The sequence below is a fragment of the Myotis myotis genome, unplaced genomic scaffold, assembly GCF_014108235.1.
Source record: "Myotis myotis isolate mMyoMyo1 unplaced genomic scaffold, mMyoMyo1.p scaffold_m19_p_3, whole genome shotgun sequence".
NCBI lineage: Eukaryota > Metazoa > Chordata > Mammalia > Chiroptera > Vespertilionidae > Myotis > Myotis myotis.
In genome coordinates, this window is record NW_023416335.1 from 207,618,089 (window position 1) to 207,634,337 (window position 16,249).

The 16,249-nt window shown below is 48.1% G+C and overlaps 1 protein-coding gene across 6 annotated transcripts in view; it reads left to right on the forward strand.

Annotated features, from left to right (window-relative positions):
- GTPBP1 (GTP binding protein 1) overlaps positions 1-16,249 on the forward strand; it is a 28,432-nt gene that overhangs the window by 4,195 nt on the left and 7,988 nt on the right. For 4 of the 6 annotated variants that reach the window (XM_036296649.1, XM_036296650.1, XM_036296648.1 and 1 more), the window contains 5 exons: positions 2,399-2,510; positions 8,693-8,873; positions 9,419-9,767; positions 13,133-13,256; positions 14,381-14,495. In XM_036296649.1, the coding sequence (XP_036152542.1) occupies positions 2,399-2,510; positions 8,693-8,873; positions 9,419-9,767; positions 13,133-13,256; positions 14,381-14,495 (881 nt within the window). Of the gene's footprint in view, positions 1-16; positions 106-2,398; positions 2,511-8,692; positions 8,874-9,418; positions 9,768-13,132; positions 13,257-14,380; positions 14,496-16,249 lie in introns of all 6 variants that reach the window. The other 2 variants (XM_036296653.1, XM_036296654.1) reach the window with 2 other exon arrangements.

A 16,249-nucleotide genomic window follows, 5' to 3' on the forward strand; every position in this document is an offset into this window, starting at 1 on the left:
TGACTGTGTTTTGCAGGTGCTAAATGGAAAGAATGCTAACTTGGGAGCCAGACAGGGTTGGGTTCTGGCAAAAAAGAAAAAAGAAAAGAAAGAAACAGACCCGAGGTGGGATCACTTGCTCCCTTGAGAGTAAAACAAGACTTAATTGCAGTTTCAGCCCCGCCCAGGTGTGGAGTATTGGACTGTAATTTCCTCGTGGACACTACACAGGTTACCTGCATAAGAGCCCCTGCCACGCCTCCCCACCAACACTGGTCAACTGGCCTGAAACAATATTTTCTTTTGCTAATAACTTTTTATATACATATGGTTGTATGCATGAGTGGCTCTGGCCACCAACACAGGCTTCGAGCTAGGATGAACTAACTCTGTCCCTGACTGATAGAAGAGCAACACCCACCACAATGTGTCTCCTTGCCCATGGCCAGGGGGTGCTAATAACTTTATCTGGCCCAGTTTCCTATAAGAATCTTGCACCTTGTACTACTCAGCGCAGGTCTCTTATTTACGAGGTGGGATGCTGCACAATTCATGAATCACTAATAAAGCCAATTAGATCTTTAAACTTATTTGGTTGAATTTTGTTTTTCTTAACAGATTCTTTTCCTGCCCTGCCACTTACAAAGGCTCTGTGACCTTGGGAAAGTTTGGCTTCTCAGTTCTTCAGCTACGTGATTTTTTTAAGTACAGATGGTTGTAAAAATGAGAGATGCCTATAAGACCCCTAGTATGGTGCCTAATACATAACTATTCAGTAAATGAAGTGAACTGAAGAACTGATCATTCCCTGTGCAGTTTAATAGCAGCCGATGGAAGGTAGAGCACCAGTACCCCCTCCTACCTGTTGCTGGAAAATTGCAATAGAGATGTTTGTGACCTTACACAGTCTTTGGTGGCAAAATGGCATGAAACTTGGCCCATACTGGAGAAGATTTGTCCCTGCAACCTAAGCAACCAACTTTCAGTGGCTCTTTCTCTCTTTTGTGGCAGCTGAGCACTTGGAAGCCAGTGGTCTTACCTGGTGCCTCTAATACCATAATGAGAATGGCCACGCTGGGAGAGAGGGAAGGTCTGGGGATATATGTGAGGCAATGTGACATGATGCAACAGACCCAGGCAGCACTCAGGTTAGAAGTACAAGCTCTGATGAGTCAACTGGAGAATTGTAAGAGATGTGCTTGACTCAAGCAGGCCAGCTGGATGTCAATCATGGTCAAGTTGCTGGAGAAACCTGAAAACAGTGGGAAATTGCAGGGTAGTGTTGCAAAGAGAGTAATACTTTCATTTCCTGACCAACTTATTTAATGTTCCAGAGTAGGGAAGTGGTTCTTCATCTCATAGCTGGGATGTTGAGGAACTGTATGTATATAAATATCGGTGATATCGAAAAGAAAAATGACCATGTAGAGAGAGATAAGGAATGGTTTGAGAGATTGAGTCTTGAGGAAAGGATTAGAAGCTGTTAGTTCTGCACTTGCTACAATTATATGTGGAGATCTAAGGCTCTGAAAGTTTCCAAAGTGAGAAACAGTTAATGGCTAGTTTCATCCAAGAAGGGTTTTTTTTTGGAAAGGATTGTGAAGAAAACTGTACTTACCACCTATTGAGCTTTGGACTAGATGCTTACATGTTATCGTATTTGGTCTTTACAGTGGCGTGGCCTGAGGATGCAGGTGGTATTACCTACATTTTGTAGATTGAAGAAAATGAGACTGAGAGAGATTAAGCTCTTTGTCCAAGGTCACACAAGAATGGTTATTGTTAAATGTCCTCCCCAAATAAGCGGTTGATACTTAAATGTTATTGTCACAAATTCGTAAAATGATCGTGCTAATGCCCATCTTAGTGGTAATGGTGTTTTGTTGATGAAGACTAGTCTTGCAGCATTTTTTACTGCCGATTCCTAAAGAAAAAGAAAAAATCAAGATAGCCAAGGCAAAATGGAACAGAACTCTTTTGTTATTATGGCAACCATTGGTCTAAGGTGGAGGGCATGGCAGTTTAGATCTTTGTCCTATGAGTTGCAAGCTGTAGGTAGAAGACTTTGGCATGTGGGTATGGAGCATTGCTCATCAATTTCTACCCACAGTGTCAGATTCTCAGTCATTGTTGGTCCTTCCCCTCCTGTTAAGCAGCTGGAGGCAGGCTGCTCACACCCTCTTTTCTGTGGGTTGTGTTTCACACGTCGTCATTTTAGTACATTATAAAACTCAACTCAGATAAGGCCTTCGGCTCAGAGGCTATTGAAGGAGTGGCAGAGAGGGCAGGAGGGGCTTTGTAGCTGTTGTAGATTAGGGTGCTGCGGGGTGCAGTCAGGGCCTCGGTCAGGCTGTTGACCTGCTTTGGCTGTGGTGCTCTTGTAGTAAGTGTGGTCTAAGGCTGTTGGTTTCTTTTCTAGCTGGTTCTAGTGAGCCCTACGTCAGAGCAGTATGACAGCCTACTTCGGCAGATGTGGGAGAGGATGGACGAGGGATGCGGAGAGACCATATATGTCATTGGGCAGGGATCAGGTGAGCATAGTTTTCCTTTCACTTTATTTTTTAAAAAATATTTAGAGCACATTTCCCATCTTTTACCCATTTTTTTGTTCAGTGTCTGCAGAACTGTTTGGGAGGATATAAAAGTATAATGTGATCTGTTCATTCCCACCTTTTTGGTCATAATATGCTTGACTTGAAAGATTCACTTTCCAAGCGGTTTTACAGATGCCTCTTTTCCACCTCCATTTGCATGAAGGGGAATGAAGCACCAAGCCAGGAAACTTGTCCCAGGTGTAGAGCAAGCCACAGGCCTAGGATTCAGCCTTCCCTGGGCAGCTCTAGTCTTCCCCTCCACCCCAGTTTACAGATCCCATTGCTATTACTGTCTGCTTAGCAGAGAACTTATGTGGTCCTTCTTGGTATCAGCAAGGAGGAGACACCGGAATTCTTCTCTTCAGCAAGGCTGTCTTGCCCCAGACCACACTGACCACTCAGTGTGGGTAGTTGTGCTAACTGAAGCCCTCTCTTCTCCCCGTGAGATCCCATCAGACATGTAGACGAGGTAGCATTCTGGAAGGAACTGGTTATTGTACTCCGGCCTGCTTATTCCGTTGTAATGGGGCTGTTTTGGAGGAAGGCAGCTTCCATAACAGAATCCCACATTATGTCCTGGGTATTTCCCCCCGAGTCATTCCTCCTCTATCCTTTCAACACGAGGCCTACTTACTTTATCTTCATTCTGGCATTATGCTGAAATGACAGCTGGGCTTGATAATGATTATGAATTTAGCCTGAACCAGAACTGGTCTGTCATCTTTGCAGGAAGCCTCAGGAGGGCTTGGTGCATCATTAAAGGAACAGCTCTCTTTGTGAATGTAGGCTTTGTAAAGGCAGATAATAATTCCTTTGTTGACTGAGTTTAAGATGGAGAAGATCTCAATATCATTCTTTATTTGGCTAATACCTATTAAGTATCTTCTAAGGGCTTGATACTGTTGCAAAGTAGTTTTGGATACTAAAATCTGGTCTCTGTCCCAGGGAGGAAAGATAGCATATATACAAATAACCTCAATAGAGAATAGTATTTGGAAATGGTCAGAAGTGACACAAAGAAGAAGGGCTCGATCTCCAGTTACTGCTGTGCCTTCCTTTGAAATGTGTTTCTTATCTATCCTTTCCTTTCCATCTTTGCTGCCACCGCTTAGTTTTGGTCTTATCACCCTTTGCATGTCAGGAAGGGGAGTTGGTTAGCACTGTCAAGTGCTAGAGAGACAGCAAGGAGAGTTGGGTTCAGAAAAAGCCATTCATTTGGTAACTAGGGGGTCATTGCTAGCTTTTTGAAACCTTTGTGGCAGGTACAGACTAGGCCTGCTGTGATAGAATGAACCATAAGAGACCACTTCCTGCTTGTGGAGCTGAAGAAACCACATCTAGATCAGTTTTGACAAGTGGTGGGACTGTTCTTTGAGACCCAGATCCCTAACTCACCTTCCTCTGCCCCCAGTTCTTTAATGTGGACTCTGAGTGAATTTTCCCGGACCCTGGCGGCTGACAACTAATTAACCCGTTCATGGCAAAGCATAAGATGTCAAACATTCATTAACACATTACACACCCAGGCATTATCTTTGCATCTATCACCTGGATGGTATTAGATTCACAGTGACTCCTTCCTGCTGGAATTATTTAGAGGTTGTAACTAGTTAAACAAGCTGAACATCAAACAGAGGACTAAACCACATGCAAGGCCCCAGGGACCGGCTTCAGCACCTGCTTCCTGTGTGTGCCTGGCGCCTCACCTCTGTTTATCACATCCTTTGCCTGTAAAATGAGGATAATGACATCCTTCCCCACCCTCCCTCTGAGACATTTTGTATGAATAAACTGGCATTAAACATTCTAAGCTGCATAGAGGAATGTGCTCTTTAAGTACACATTCGTACTCTAAGATGGATCTTATAAAAGGGGCAATCTGGCCCAGGAGTTAGTTCAGGGTCTGGAGTCTGGCAGGTCTGACTTTGCCTACTGGCTCTAAGTTATCTTAAAAAGGGGAGAGTAGTAGTGTCATGGTGAAGGTTAACACTTGGCACATAGTGAGCATTATATAAATGTTAGCTACTATTAATAGTTGCAGTAATAATTCTTTAAGGGTTCCAGGTATAGTTGATTTGCCATGAGATTGCTGTCAAGAATCTTGTTAATTTTTTAAAATATATAGTTCATTGATTTTTACAGAGAGGAAGGCAGAGAGATAGAGAGTTAGCAACATCAGTGGGAGAGAAACATTGATCAGCTGCCTCCTGCACAACCCCTACTGGGAATTGAGCACACAACCAAAGTACATGCCCTTGACCGGAATCGAACCCGGGACCCTTTAGTCCGCAGGCTGACACTCTATCCACAGAGACAAACTGGTGAGGGCAGAATCTTGTTAATTTGTCAGTTATTAAGTTACAACTTTCTAAGAGCCAGGTACTGTATTAAAAGTTCAGGAACAAAGGAGGAGGAGTATGAAGTCTTTGTGGAGAGTCAGGAAAAGCTTCAAAGCGGATGTGACCCTTGAGTCGGTTCTGAAGGATGAGCAGGAGTTTTCTGGGCGAACGAAGGCAGTGTGAGTGCGCAGAGGCAGCCACAGGCAAGAGGCAGCGGCCAAGGAGGAGCAGGTGGCGGGCCAGTGGCGGGCCAGTGAAGCAGGAGTGTAGTGTGTGAGACTGGGAGTGCCAGTCAGGACGGTCCTTGAGTGCCATTCCAAAGAGTTCAGGCTTTTATCCTGAAAGTTCGGAGAACCTCGCATCAGGTTGAGCAGGAAGTGCATGTAGAAAGGGTAAGTCAGGTGCCAGGACTGAAGTCGCACTGAGGGTCAGGTGTGGGTGAATGTGGCCTTTAGTAACTGGACCGCTGCGGCCTTCCCCTTGGCCTTTGTCTCCACTAATGCCGCGTGAGGACTGCAGTGCATGCGGAGAAGGGGAATGTGACGGGGCATTTGACCACCCGGAGCTCTGGCTGGACGAGGTGCTATTGGTCATTGCCCCCAGCTGTGGAACAGGACCTGAAAACATTGCTTTTCGTTGGGTCAGAATCAAGAAACAGTGGCTAGAATTTGGGGATCTGGCAAGAATGGCAGGATTAGCAGGCTTTCTCCAAGGAACACTTCAAGTTCTCTGACCCAGACGTCCAGAGCTCAGTTGGCCCTGCGTTTAGAAACTCCTCAGCCCAACTGCTCCTTCTTTGTGCACTTGGTTCGCATTTTGCAAACACTGAGAACTTCATGTAGGAAACGCATCCCCCCTGGGGATCCCGGGAATGTTTGCGTTCGACTTCTTTCCTGGAGATGCTAATGGATAGTGAGGGAAGACGTGCATCCAAAACACTGCTCCACAAGGCGTAGTGTGTGGGGATGCCGTCAGTGAGCAGGGGAGGTCGGAGGTGTGCTCGTGGGTTTTGTAGGAGAGGAAATACATAAGCAAGGGTGTGAGCTGGAGAAGTTACATAAGCAAGGGTGTGAGCTGGAGAAGTTACATAAGCAAGGGTGTGAGCTGGAGAAGTTACATAAGCAAGGGTGTGAGCTGGAGAAGTTACATAAGCAAGGGTGTGAGCTGGAGAAGTTACATAAGCAAGGGTGTGAGCTGGAGAAGTTACATAAGCAAGGGTGTGAGCTGGAGAAGTTACATAAGCAAGGGTGTGAGCTGGAGAAGTTACATAAGCAAGGGTGTGAGCTGGAGAAGTTACATAAGCAAGGGTGTGAGCTGGAGAAGTTACATAAGCAAGGGTGTGAGCTGGAGAAGTTACATAAGCAAGGGTGTGAGCTGGAGAAGTTACATAAGCAAGGGTGTGAGCTGGAGAAGTACAGAGAACGTGGGAGGGATGGTGACTGGCTTGCTTGCACTGGGACGGAACTGAGGGGGTGGGGGGGTGGAATCAGTGGGGAGACCTCTAAGGAATTGAAACTGAACCTGCTGGGCCTGGGAAGCCATTCCCACACAGGCTTTGACGAGGGCGTGACAACATTAGAGCTTCTTTTTCTAGGAGCACGGACTTGTGTCCACGCAGGATGGGCTGGAGGAGCTGAGATGGATTTGCTAAGACCAGTTAGGGGTCTGTTGTGGTAACTGAGGTAGAATCAGGGCCTGAATCAGACTTGTGGCAGCGGGTTGGCCAAAAGAGCAGAGCCGGGACAAAGCAAGAAGGGCAGGTAGGAAGCTAGAATCAGCGGGACCGGAGTGATGAGTATTCCGCTGGGGTGACTGGGAGGATGGTGCTGTCTTCAGAAATAGGGAAGGCGAGAGGAGGAACTGGTCTGGCATAAGAGGAACCCCGGCCAGAGAAAAGGCTCTGGGTTTGGAATCAGAAGACCTAAGCTCACAGCCCCTTGGCGCTCGGCCAGCTCGGAGTCCTCTCTGGGTTCTGTTTACCTCAGAGGGTTGCAGTGAGGACTAAAGTGACTTATTAATGGTGTTAGTTTTTGTGCTGTTGTTTAAAGGGAGGGGCTTGGGTTGTTGAGTTTAGACATCAGGCTTCTAAGAGCCATCCAGGCAACTGGGAATTCATCCTAGAGTCCTGGGAAGAGGACAGTGCTAGAAACGAAAGGGGTTATTTATTTATTTACTTATTTTGTAGGTTTTTAAATGACAGGTGAAGCCATAGTATGAGATAGTCAAGGGGAATGCTCAGAGGATAGAGAAGAGGGCCCTGACTGGCTACTGGAAAAGCCTGGCATTTAAGGACAGGAGCAGGAAGAGCCACAGCGTAGACAGAGAGAGGAGCCAGAGAGCAGGAGGGGAATCAGGAGAGTTCATGCGCTCGGCACGCAGGGCGGAGGGAGGCGAGCAGTGGCCAATACTGTTGTGGTCGAGAAAGGGGCATCGGAGGAGGGGTTAGAAAGCCATTGATGACTTGACAGCTAGTTTTTTCTAGTGTTAGAAGATTCAGGGTAGGATGGTGATAGTCAGCAAGTCTCAATTACTCTTTTGAGATGCTCGGTGGTAAAGGAGGAACAGAGGAGACGGTAGACAAGCAGGGGAGGTGAGGAGGGGTTTCCTTTTCCTCACTGAGGAGTGACTGAGCTTGTCCGTACGGGGAGAAGTAGGAGGAAAAGGAAGAGAGGGTGCGAGAAGGTGCTTCAAGGTGTTTGGGAGGCAGTAGAAGAGATTAGGCCCCTGCTGGCGGGTTAGCCTAGGGCAGGCGCAGGGGTGTCTCAGAGACAGAGGCTGGAGGAGAAGCTGAAGGAGCTATTGTGGAAGTTATGACATCGAGTGGAAAGCACTGATGGGAATTGTCATCAATGGACTCTCAGTAAATGATTGGTTAATTGGTTCCTCCCTTCCTCATCCTGAGCTCAGACTCATTTTTCCATCTATTTGCTGGGCATTTCACTGTAGCTACCTCAGTCAAAATTCTATTTCTGAAATCATCCTTAACTCTCTCCCATTTCCCTTTGTCTCCCGTCCTCATTATTGCTTGCCGGGATTATGAGAACGACTTCCTAACTGGGCTCCCCATTTCTGGTCTCTCACTTGTCGGTGTACACTTTTTACCGCTGCCCAAGAGATCCTTCTAACCCGCAGCGATCGGGTCATGTTACTCCCTTGCCTAAACCCCCAAGGCTTCCCATTGCCTGGTGCATCGTGTGTTTTGCTGCTAATGTCTGTCTGCTTAACCGCTTCCACCTCTTGTGTGGTCTCCTGCCACTTGCCACCCAGCTCCCCAGCACACCGAGCTGCTCCTGGGCCCTGAGTGTGCTGTGATCGGCAGCGTTCCATGCTTAGCCTCTCCGCCGAGGACACCTTTCCTCCCTTCTCTGCAGCACCCTGCCAAGCTGCCCTCCGCTTCCCCAGGCAGTGCTAGTTGCCCAAACTTTACATTCTCTTTGTACAGTTCTATAGTATAATATTCAAGCTGTATTGCCATTAATTAATTTCCTGTCTCTCCCACTGGGCTGTGAGCTCGCTGAGGGCACCTGTATTCCCCGGACTCAGCATGAGGCTTGGCGTAAAACCCAGGAGAGTCTCAGTGATTACTGTTGAGTGAATTAATGAGTGTCTTGCTTAATGGGGAGGCCTGTGGCACTATTATTTATTAACTCTGCATGTGCCCAAGGTTTTTAAAAGTGTCAAATAGAGAGAGCCATGTGCTCTGGTGCCTAGGGTGGGGCCTTGGTTAGGGCTAGACTGTCTGGCTTGTTGGAACACTGATGCCTGGGCTCTTGTCACCAGATGGGACTGAGTACGGGCTGAGTGAAGCGGACATGGAGGCCTCCTACGCCACAGTGAAAAGCATGGCCGAGCAGATAGAGGCCGACGTCATCCTCCTGCGGGAACGGCAGGAAGCGGGGGGCCGCGTGCGTGATTACCTGGTCCGGAAGCGAGTGGGAGACAATGACTTCCTGGAGGTCAGGTGAGGAGGCCTCAGGAGTCCCTGCAGCACGAGCCGTGATTGAGCCTCTGACACCTAGCGTGGCAGCTTCACCCCTTCCCTTCTGAGTCATGGAAAGAGCGTCCAGAGACACCATAGCACCTTTCTCTATTCCTGCACCTCCCCATCCCTAACTGTTTCCACTTGGGAAGAGTGGGAGCGAGGCCAGCCATTCGTTCTGTGGGCTGCATTGTCTTTCTTATCGGCCTGTGAGTCCAGAAACCTGGGTGATGGAGGAGGCATTTTGTGCCTGTCTTGGCTCTGGGGCCCCCCTCCAGCAGCCTTGGGGAAGCGAGTGGGAGTTCAGGGAGAAAGCCACAGTGGTGGGAGCCCCGCTTCTCCTGCATAACCCTTCCTGCGCCCTGGAGAATACCTCCAGGCACGTTCCCACGGTGCTTACCCAGGAGTAGGAGGGGCAGTGAGCTGGAGAGGCTCAGGAGCAAGCCTGTCCTTACAGACTCGGTTGGTGGGTTTCCCTTCACTCACCACTGACTCTCACGTGGATGTGTGGCTTCATGTACTCGCAGGGTAGCGGTAGTGGGCAACGTGGATGCTGGCAAAAGCACGCTTCTGGGGGTCCTGACACACGGGGAGCTGGACAATGGCCGAGGCTTTGCCCGCCAGAAACTCTTCCGCCACAAACATGAGATCGAATCTGGTCGCACCAGCAGTGTGGGCAACGACATTCTGGGCTTTGACAGCGAAGGCAATGTGGTGAACAAGCCAGACAGCCACGGTGGCAGCCTGGAGTGGACGAAGATTTGTGAGAAATCCACTAAAGTGATCACCTTCATTGACTTGGCTGGCCACGAGAAATACCTGAAGACCACGGTCTTCGGCATGACGGGCCACCTGCCTGACTTCTGCATGCTCATGGTAAGTGCGGCTTCAGCGGGACGTGGAGGGTGTGGTGGTGTGCACAGGTTTGAAATTGTTCTGAGGCTGAAGCCTGTTGGTTTGGGGCTTTGACACTGGGTAAGGATGACAATTTTGCCAGGGTCCCCTGAGCTCTACAGTCATCTCAAGGGTGTAACTTGATTTCCTAGGTGAGGCTCAGGAGGGATCCCCTAAGGAAAAGCCAGGGTATTTGCAGACCTCTCATTTTTTGGAGAGACACAGAGGAGGGTTTCTCCTGGGGGTTACTTACTGCCTTTAGAAATGTTTTCTTCCGGGGTTGGGCTACTTTGAGGAGGTGGCACCAGGGGGAACCCTCAGAGAGGGGGGCCAGGGGGGAGGGATGGAGGAGAGCACAGACAGCAGTCAAGAGGCGCCTGAGAGGGGGCCTCTTCCGGAGCCTGGAATGAGTGTCCATGTTGAGAGGATGCTGCGTGCCTGGGACCGTGCCGGGCCTGGGGAGGCAGCAGCGAACAGGGCCGGCCTGGGCTCCAGAGAGCGATCAGCCTGGTAGGAATGGATTTCTGAGCAGCTCATTTATGTAGAGGGACTGAAAAGGAAGGGAGCAGAGGCCCGTGTTGGATCATGTTGCTAAGCTTGTATTTGGGTCCCTTTGATCTTCCTCCCTGGACAGAGGGGGGTCTGTGAGGCCCACAACCTGGGTGGCAGCTTCACAGCTTTCTCAGACAGAACCAGCAAGCACGTTTTCCTTCCGCAAGTCCTCGAGGCCCTTCCCCATGCCCCAGCCCCTCCAGCTGCTTGCATTAATAAATGTAGTAAACGCAGCATCTGTTCAGAGCAAGCTCCATCAGGTTGTCCCACAAACACAGGTTTTCCGGCGAAGTCCCCCCAGACGAGACTAAAGGGAGGCGGCGCATCTGGATGAACACTGTGGGCTCTCTGCCCAGGGTTCTTGGGCTCTCAGTGTGGTTTCATTTCCTGTATCTTTGATCATTGCAAGGGGCCATGACCAGCCTGGACTGGGCTAGGGAAACATGCTCTCTAAGAAGGGGTTTCAATGGATGGTCCTTAGGGCATATGGGGTGGTATTAAGAAAGGTATAGCCCTGGCCGGTTTGGCTCAGTGGATAGAATGTCAGCCTGCGGACTGAGGGGTCCTGGGTTCGATTCCGGTCAGGGGCACATGCCCAGGTTTCAGGCTTGATCCCCAGTGCAGGGTGTGCAGGAGGCAGCTGTTCAGTGATCCTCTCTTATCATTGATGTTTCCATCTCTCCCTCTCTCTTCCTCTCTGAAATCAATAAAAATATATTAAATAAAAAAAGAAAGGTATAGACATCTGTCAGTTTAAAATGAACGCTTTTCTAACTAAGCTACAGTGAGAAAGGCCAATTTTTGGAAACATCTTCACTCATATGAAACGTTAAATATTATCTGACTTTTGGGCCAGATACAAATATTAAAATTTTCTGTAGAAAATAATTAAATATTTGATTATTATTCTATGGCAATCTATTTCCAGGAGGGTGGGGGATCTTCAAAGCAATAGAGCTCTCTCTTTTCCAGGTTGGGAAGAACTAAAGCAAGTCTGGGTTGGATAGGAAAGGTTGGAGGGAATGGGGAAAATTAGGAGGGAAGATGGGGCGGTGTCTTGTTGTAGCTGAAAGCACAGGTGTGGGACATCTGTGTCATTGGTAGTTGGCTCATCTGTGAACTATGATGATCAAATCTCATGACAATTTTGTTTTAGTAACAAATTTATGTGATACAAAAATAAAAAGGTACCAAAAGGCTTAGAGTGAAAAGTCTCCCTTCCTCACTCTGTGCAGTTTCCACTCAGAGGCAAGTAGTATTTCCAGTTTCTCATGTATCCAGAGATATTTGTAATCATACCAGCAAAAGTGTGAATATTCTCTTCCTCCAATTTCAAACATTCAGAAAAGTTGAAAGAATAGTCTAATGAATACTGTAAACTTGCCACTCAGGTTCAACAATTGACATTTTGCTATACTTATTTGTACATGGATGGATGTGTGGGTTTTTTTTGTTTTGTTTTTTGCCTGAAGCATTTGAAAGTAGATTATAGACATTTCAACTCTTCACCCCCAAGTACTTCAGCACACAGCTCCTAAAAGTAAGAACTGCCTCCTACTGTTCCTGCAACCAAGAAGGTGAAGGAGGGCTCCCTAAATCATCCAGTATCTAGTCCAGAAGTATTTATATTTCTCAGATGTTCCCCAAATGTCATACATCTGCTTTTTTCAACAGTAACCTAGTCACCATTTTTTTAATGGTAGTGTGCTATATACACCTTGCTTTTTTCCCCTTAAAAACATATCTTAGAGATTATCCCACATCAGTAGATAAGTTTCCTCTTTTTTGGCACATGTGCCCTAATTCATTTAACCAGTCTCTGTGGTGATATTTAAAAACCTTTATTATTATGGGAAGGAATAGTAACAGTAATAATAGCAGCTGTTGCTTGAGCACCTACTCATGCTAGTTGCGTGCTGGACCCCTGACATGTTATGGCATTTAAACTTCAAGTGACCCTCTAAAATGGGTATTAACCCCCCCCCCCCCCAATTTATAGATGGGGACACTGAGAGCCAGGGTTGTTAAACTGAATTCACTTTGATGACCCTAGACCAGTGATGGCGAACCTATGACGCGTGTCAGCGGTGACACGCGAACTCATTTTTTTTGGTTGATTTTTCTTTGTTAAATGGCATTTAAATATATAAAATAAATATCAAAAATATAAGTCTTTGTTTTACTGTGGTTGCAAATATCAAAACATTTCTATATGTGACACGGCACCAGAGTTAAGTTAGGGTTTTTCAAAATGCTGACACGCCGAGCTCAAACGGTTCGCCATCACTGCCCTAGACAGTTGTTTTCCCAGATTGTCTGGGCTTGTCTTTTTTTTTTTTAATAAAGCTTTATTGTTGAAAGTATTACATATGTCCACCCCCCCCCCCCAACCCCCCAGTGATCTCCTCCAGCCTGCCCCTGCCCCCATGGCAGGCCTTCAACACCTTATTATCTGTGTCCATGGGTTATGCGTATATGCGTATAAGGTCTTTGGTTGATTATCTCCCTCACCTTCACTCCGAGATTCCGCACTCTGTGGATTTGTCTTTATTGTTTCCAAGTCTCCTCGGATTTTGCTAGCCCACAGTGTTGAATTGAGTTAAAGCAATCTGTGCCCAGCCCAGCTTTCATCTGTAGCCGTTTAGTTCCTGGCCTGAGACTTGTGCCCCTGTGTCCAATTCTGATGGCGGCCTCAGAGATGGGAGCGCTCTCCCGTCAGCAGTCGTTAAGTCTCTGTGCCACCAGCAGCCACCTCTGTCTCCCTTGCCCTGATAGTTCTTTCTGTGTTGGGGCAGGTGGGCAGCAATGCTGGCATCGTGGGGATGACCAAGGAGCACCTGGGCTTGGCATTGGCACTCAATGTGCCTGTTTTTGTGGTGGTCACCAAGATTGATATGTGTCCTGCTAACATCTTGCAAGGTAAGTGAAGCCCCCAGCTAGCAGCAGTCTCTCTGTTTGGGGCTGCCACCCCCTGGGCTCCTTGGTGGTCTGCTGCCAGGGCTTCAGCCCAGAGCCTTCAGCGTCCTTATCTTGTGCTCAGACCTCGCCTGAGTTTCCCATCAGCCCAGAACCTTCTGCCTTCTCCCTGTTCAGCTCTTGGTCTGAGCGTAGCCTAGAATTACCCCCTGCACTTTGTTCTTTCTGGTTCCAAATGCAAGATTCTTGAGGCCTCTAGTCTCGTACCTCTTTTCAGATGGCCTCAGACAGAGGGGGTTGGGTTTTACCATGTGAGCTGGATGTATGTGGCAACATTGGGGCAGGGGGTCTGGTAATGTTTTTTGTTTGTTTGTTTTTTTAAATATGTTTTCATTGATTTCTTTTACAAAGAGAGGAAGGGAGAGGGATAGAGAGATAGAAACATCAATGAGAGAGAAACATCAAAGATCGGCTGTTAACTGCACGCTCCCTACTGGGGATCGAGCCTGCAGCCTGGGCATGTGCCTTGACCAGGAATCAAACTGGTAACCTTTTGGTTCAGGGGTTGACGCTCAACCACTGAGCCACACCAGCCAGGCTGATAATGTTTTAGCACCAAAGGCTTTAAAACAAGAGCAGGACTAGGCCTTCATGCATTTCTCCCTCGTAGCTGCAGATGGTAGGAGAGAAGTGGAGAGATGTCCTTTGGGGGGGCTTCATGAGGACCTCTGCAGGCATCTGAATGTGCTAGAGATCCTTTTGTCAGATGCTTTTTTCCCCCAGGAAGCAGAGCATTCTGAGAACATTGTCCCTGTGGACTCCCCCCCCCCCCCCCCCCGCTTGCCTTCTCCCATCACTTACAGGATGCGGGTCTTCTAGAGATTAAAGAAATCCAATGGTTTCAGACTCATCACCTCAGCAGACAGGCCCCATCTGTGCTCTGTTTCTACTCTAGCAAACATGCATCCACCCAAAGTTTTGATCCTCTTTTTTGCTTCTCCAGGCATTGTGGCATTTAACATTCTCTGTCTCCTGCTTGCAACAGTGATGAGTCGACCTGTCTTGCCCTAAAAGCCTGGCCAAAGAGAAGCCTGTGTCTCCTAATTCTGTTCATTTCACCCTTTAAGAAACCCTGAAGCTGTTACAGCGCCTGCTGAAGTCGCCAGGCTGCCGGAAGATCCCTGTGCTGGTGCAGAGCAAGGATGATGTGATCGTTACCGCCTCCAACTTCAGCTCCGAGAGGTAACAGGGTTGGGAGCACTCACTTCTGGGCGGGCACAGACGGGGTGAAGTGGACTCGTGCTCTCAGCACAAGGTCTCCCAGGCTGGCAGATGCCTCAGATTCTGAGGAGCTGCCCAGCCGTGGGCAAACTACGGCCCGCGGGCCGGATCCGGCCCGTTTGAAATGAATAAAACTAAAAAAAAAAAAAAGACCGTACCGCCAAAACCGGTTTGGCTCAGTGGATAGAGCGTCGGCCTGCGGACTGAGGGGTCCCGGGTTCGATTCCGGTCAGGGGCGTGTACCTGGGTTGCAGGCATATCCCCAGTGGGGGATGTGCAGGAGGCAGCTGATCGATGTTTCTCTCTCATCGATGTTTCTAACTCTCTCTCTCCCTTCCTCTCTGTAAAAAATCAATAAAATATATTAAAAAAAAAAAAAAAAAAGACCGTACCCTTTTATGTAATGATGTTTACTTTGAATTTATATTAGTTCACACAAACACTCCATCCATGCTTTTGTTCCGGCCCTCCGGTCCAGTTTAAGAACCCATTGTGGCCCTCGAGTCAGAAAGTTTGCCCACCCCTGAGCTAGCCTCACTGAGGTTAGAATCCCAGCGAGACCTCAGTGTCCTTGCCTGTGAAATGAGAATGTTGTTCCCTCCTCCATAGGGCTCTCGTAGGGTTGGAAACTGTGCCTGGCCCCTGCGTAATAGAAAGCTGCCATTTTTATAACTTATTCTATATTTTTATACTGTTGTATCTCAAAAGCTCTCAAATCACAGATCATTTTAGGCCTTTACTCATTAACATATCCTGCGATTCTATAAATATACTTGGATGTCTGTTGTGTGCCAGGCTCTTCATCTCAGCATTGAGGTTTCAGAGTTGACTCAGGCACTAGCCTTGTCTTCAAGGTGGTCAGCTCCTTGGTCAGAGATACTCTTTGAACTTTGTTAACTCTGTTCCTTCTCCCAGAGTCTTGGGGCTGCTTAGAGCCACCTGTCTTCTGGCTTGGTCTGTAGTACAGGACCCTGGCATTTGGCCTGTTCTGCCCTGACAGTGTCTTCAGTACCATCGTTTGACCAGCAGAGGGGGTACATTTCAGCTGCCCCCATTTATCTTATTTAAAATTATTATGTGTGTGTGTGTGTGTGTGTTTAGAGAGAGATAGGAAGGGAGAGGGAGAGAGAGACATTGATGTGAGAGTGAAACATCAGCTGCCTCGTGCACATCCTCTACCCGCGATCAAGCCTGCGACCTGGGTATGTGCCCTGACCGGAAATCAAACCAACAGCCTTTGGTGCACAGGGTGACGCCCAAGCAACTGAGCCACACCAGCCAGGGCAGCTGCCCCCATTTTAATTCACTGAGTTTTTCCGGTGCCTGTCTGTGCAGGTACTATTCTAGGAGCCGTGGGGATATATTATTCCTGATCTCCAGGAGTTTGATTAACCCTGGGTGGAGATACAGAGGCCTTTGAGATAGATGACGGCAAGTCAGGCAGTTACATGTAACGGAGGCACAAAAAGCTCAGGAGCTGAGAGGAGTGAATGCCCGTCTGGGAAGGGTCTCCTGGAAGCAGCAGCAGGGAGGCGTGCCCTGAAGGATGAGAGGATTTGGTAGTTGGATCAGAGGGAAGCAGTTCAGGCAGGAGGATCAGAGTGGACAAATACAGGGGAGCATAAAGAACCAGGCTTTTAGAAGAAAGTAAGTCCTCTGGTCTGGCTGGAATATAGGGATTTGAGAGAAATACCTGCAGGATGCTGGGAGGAGGG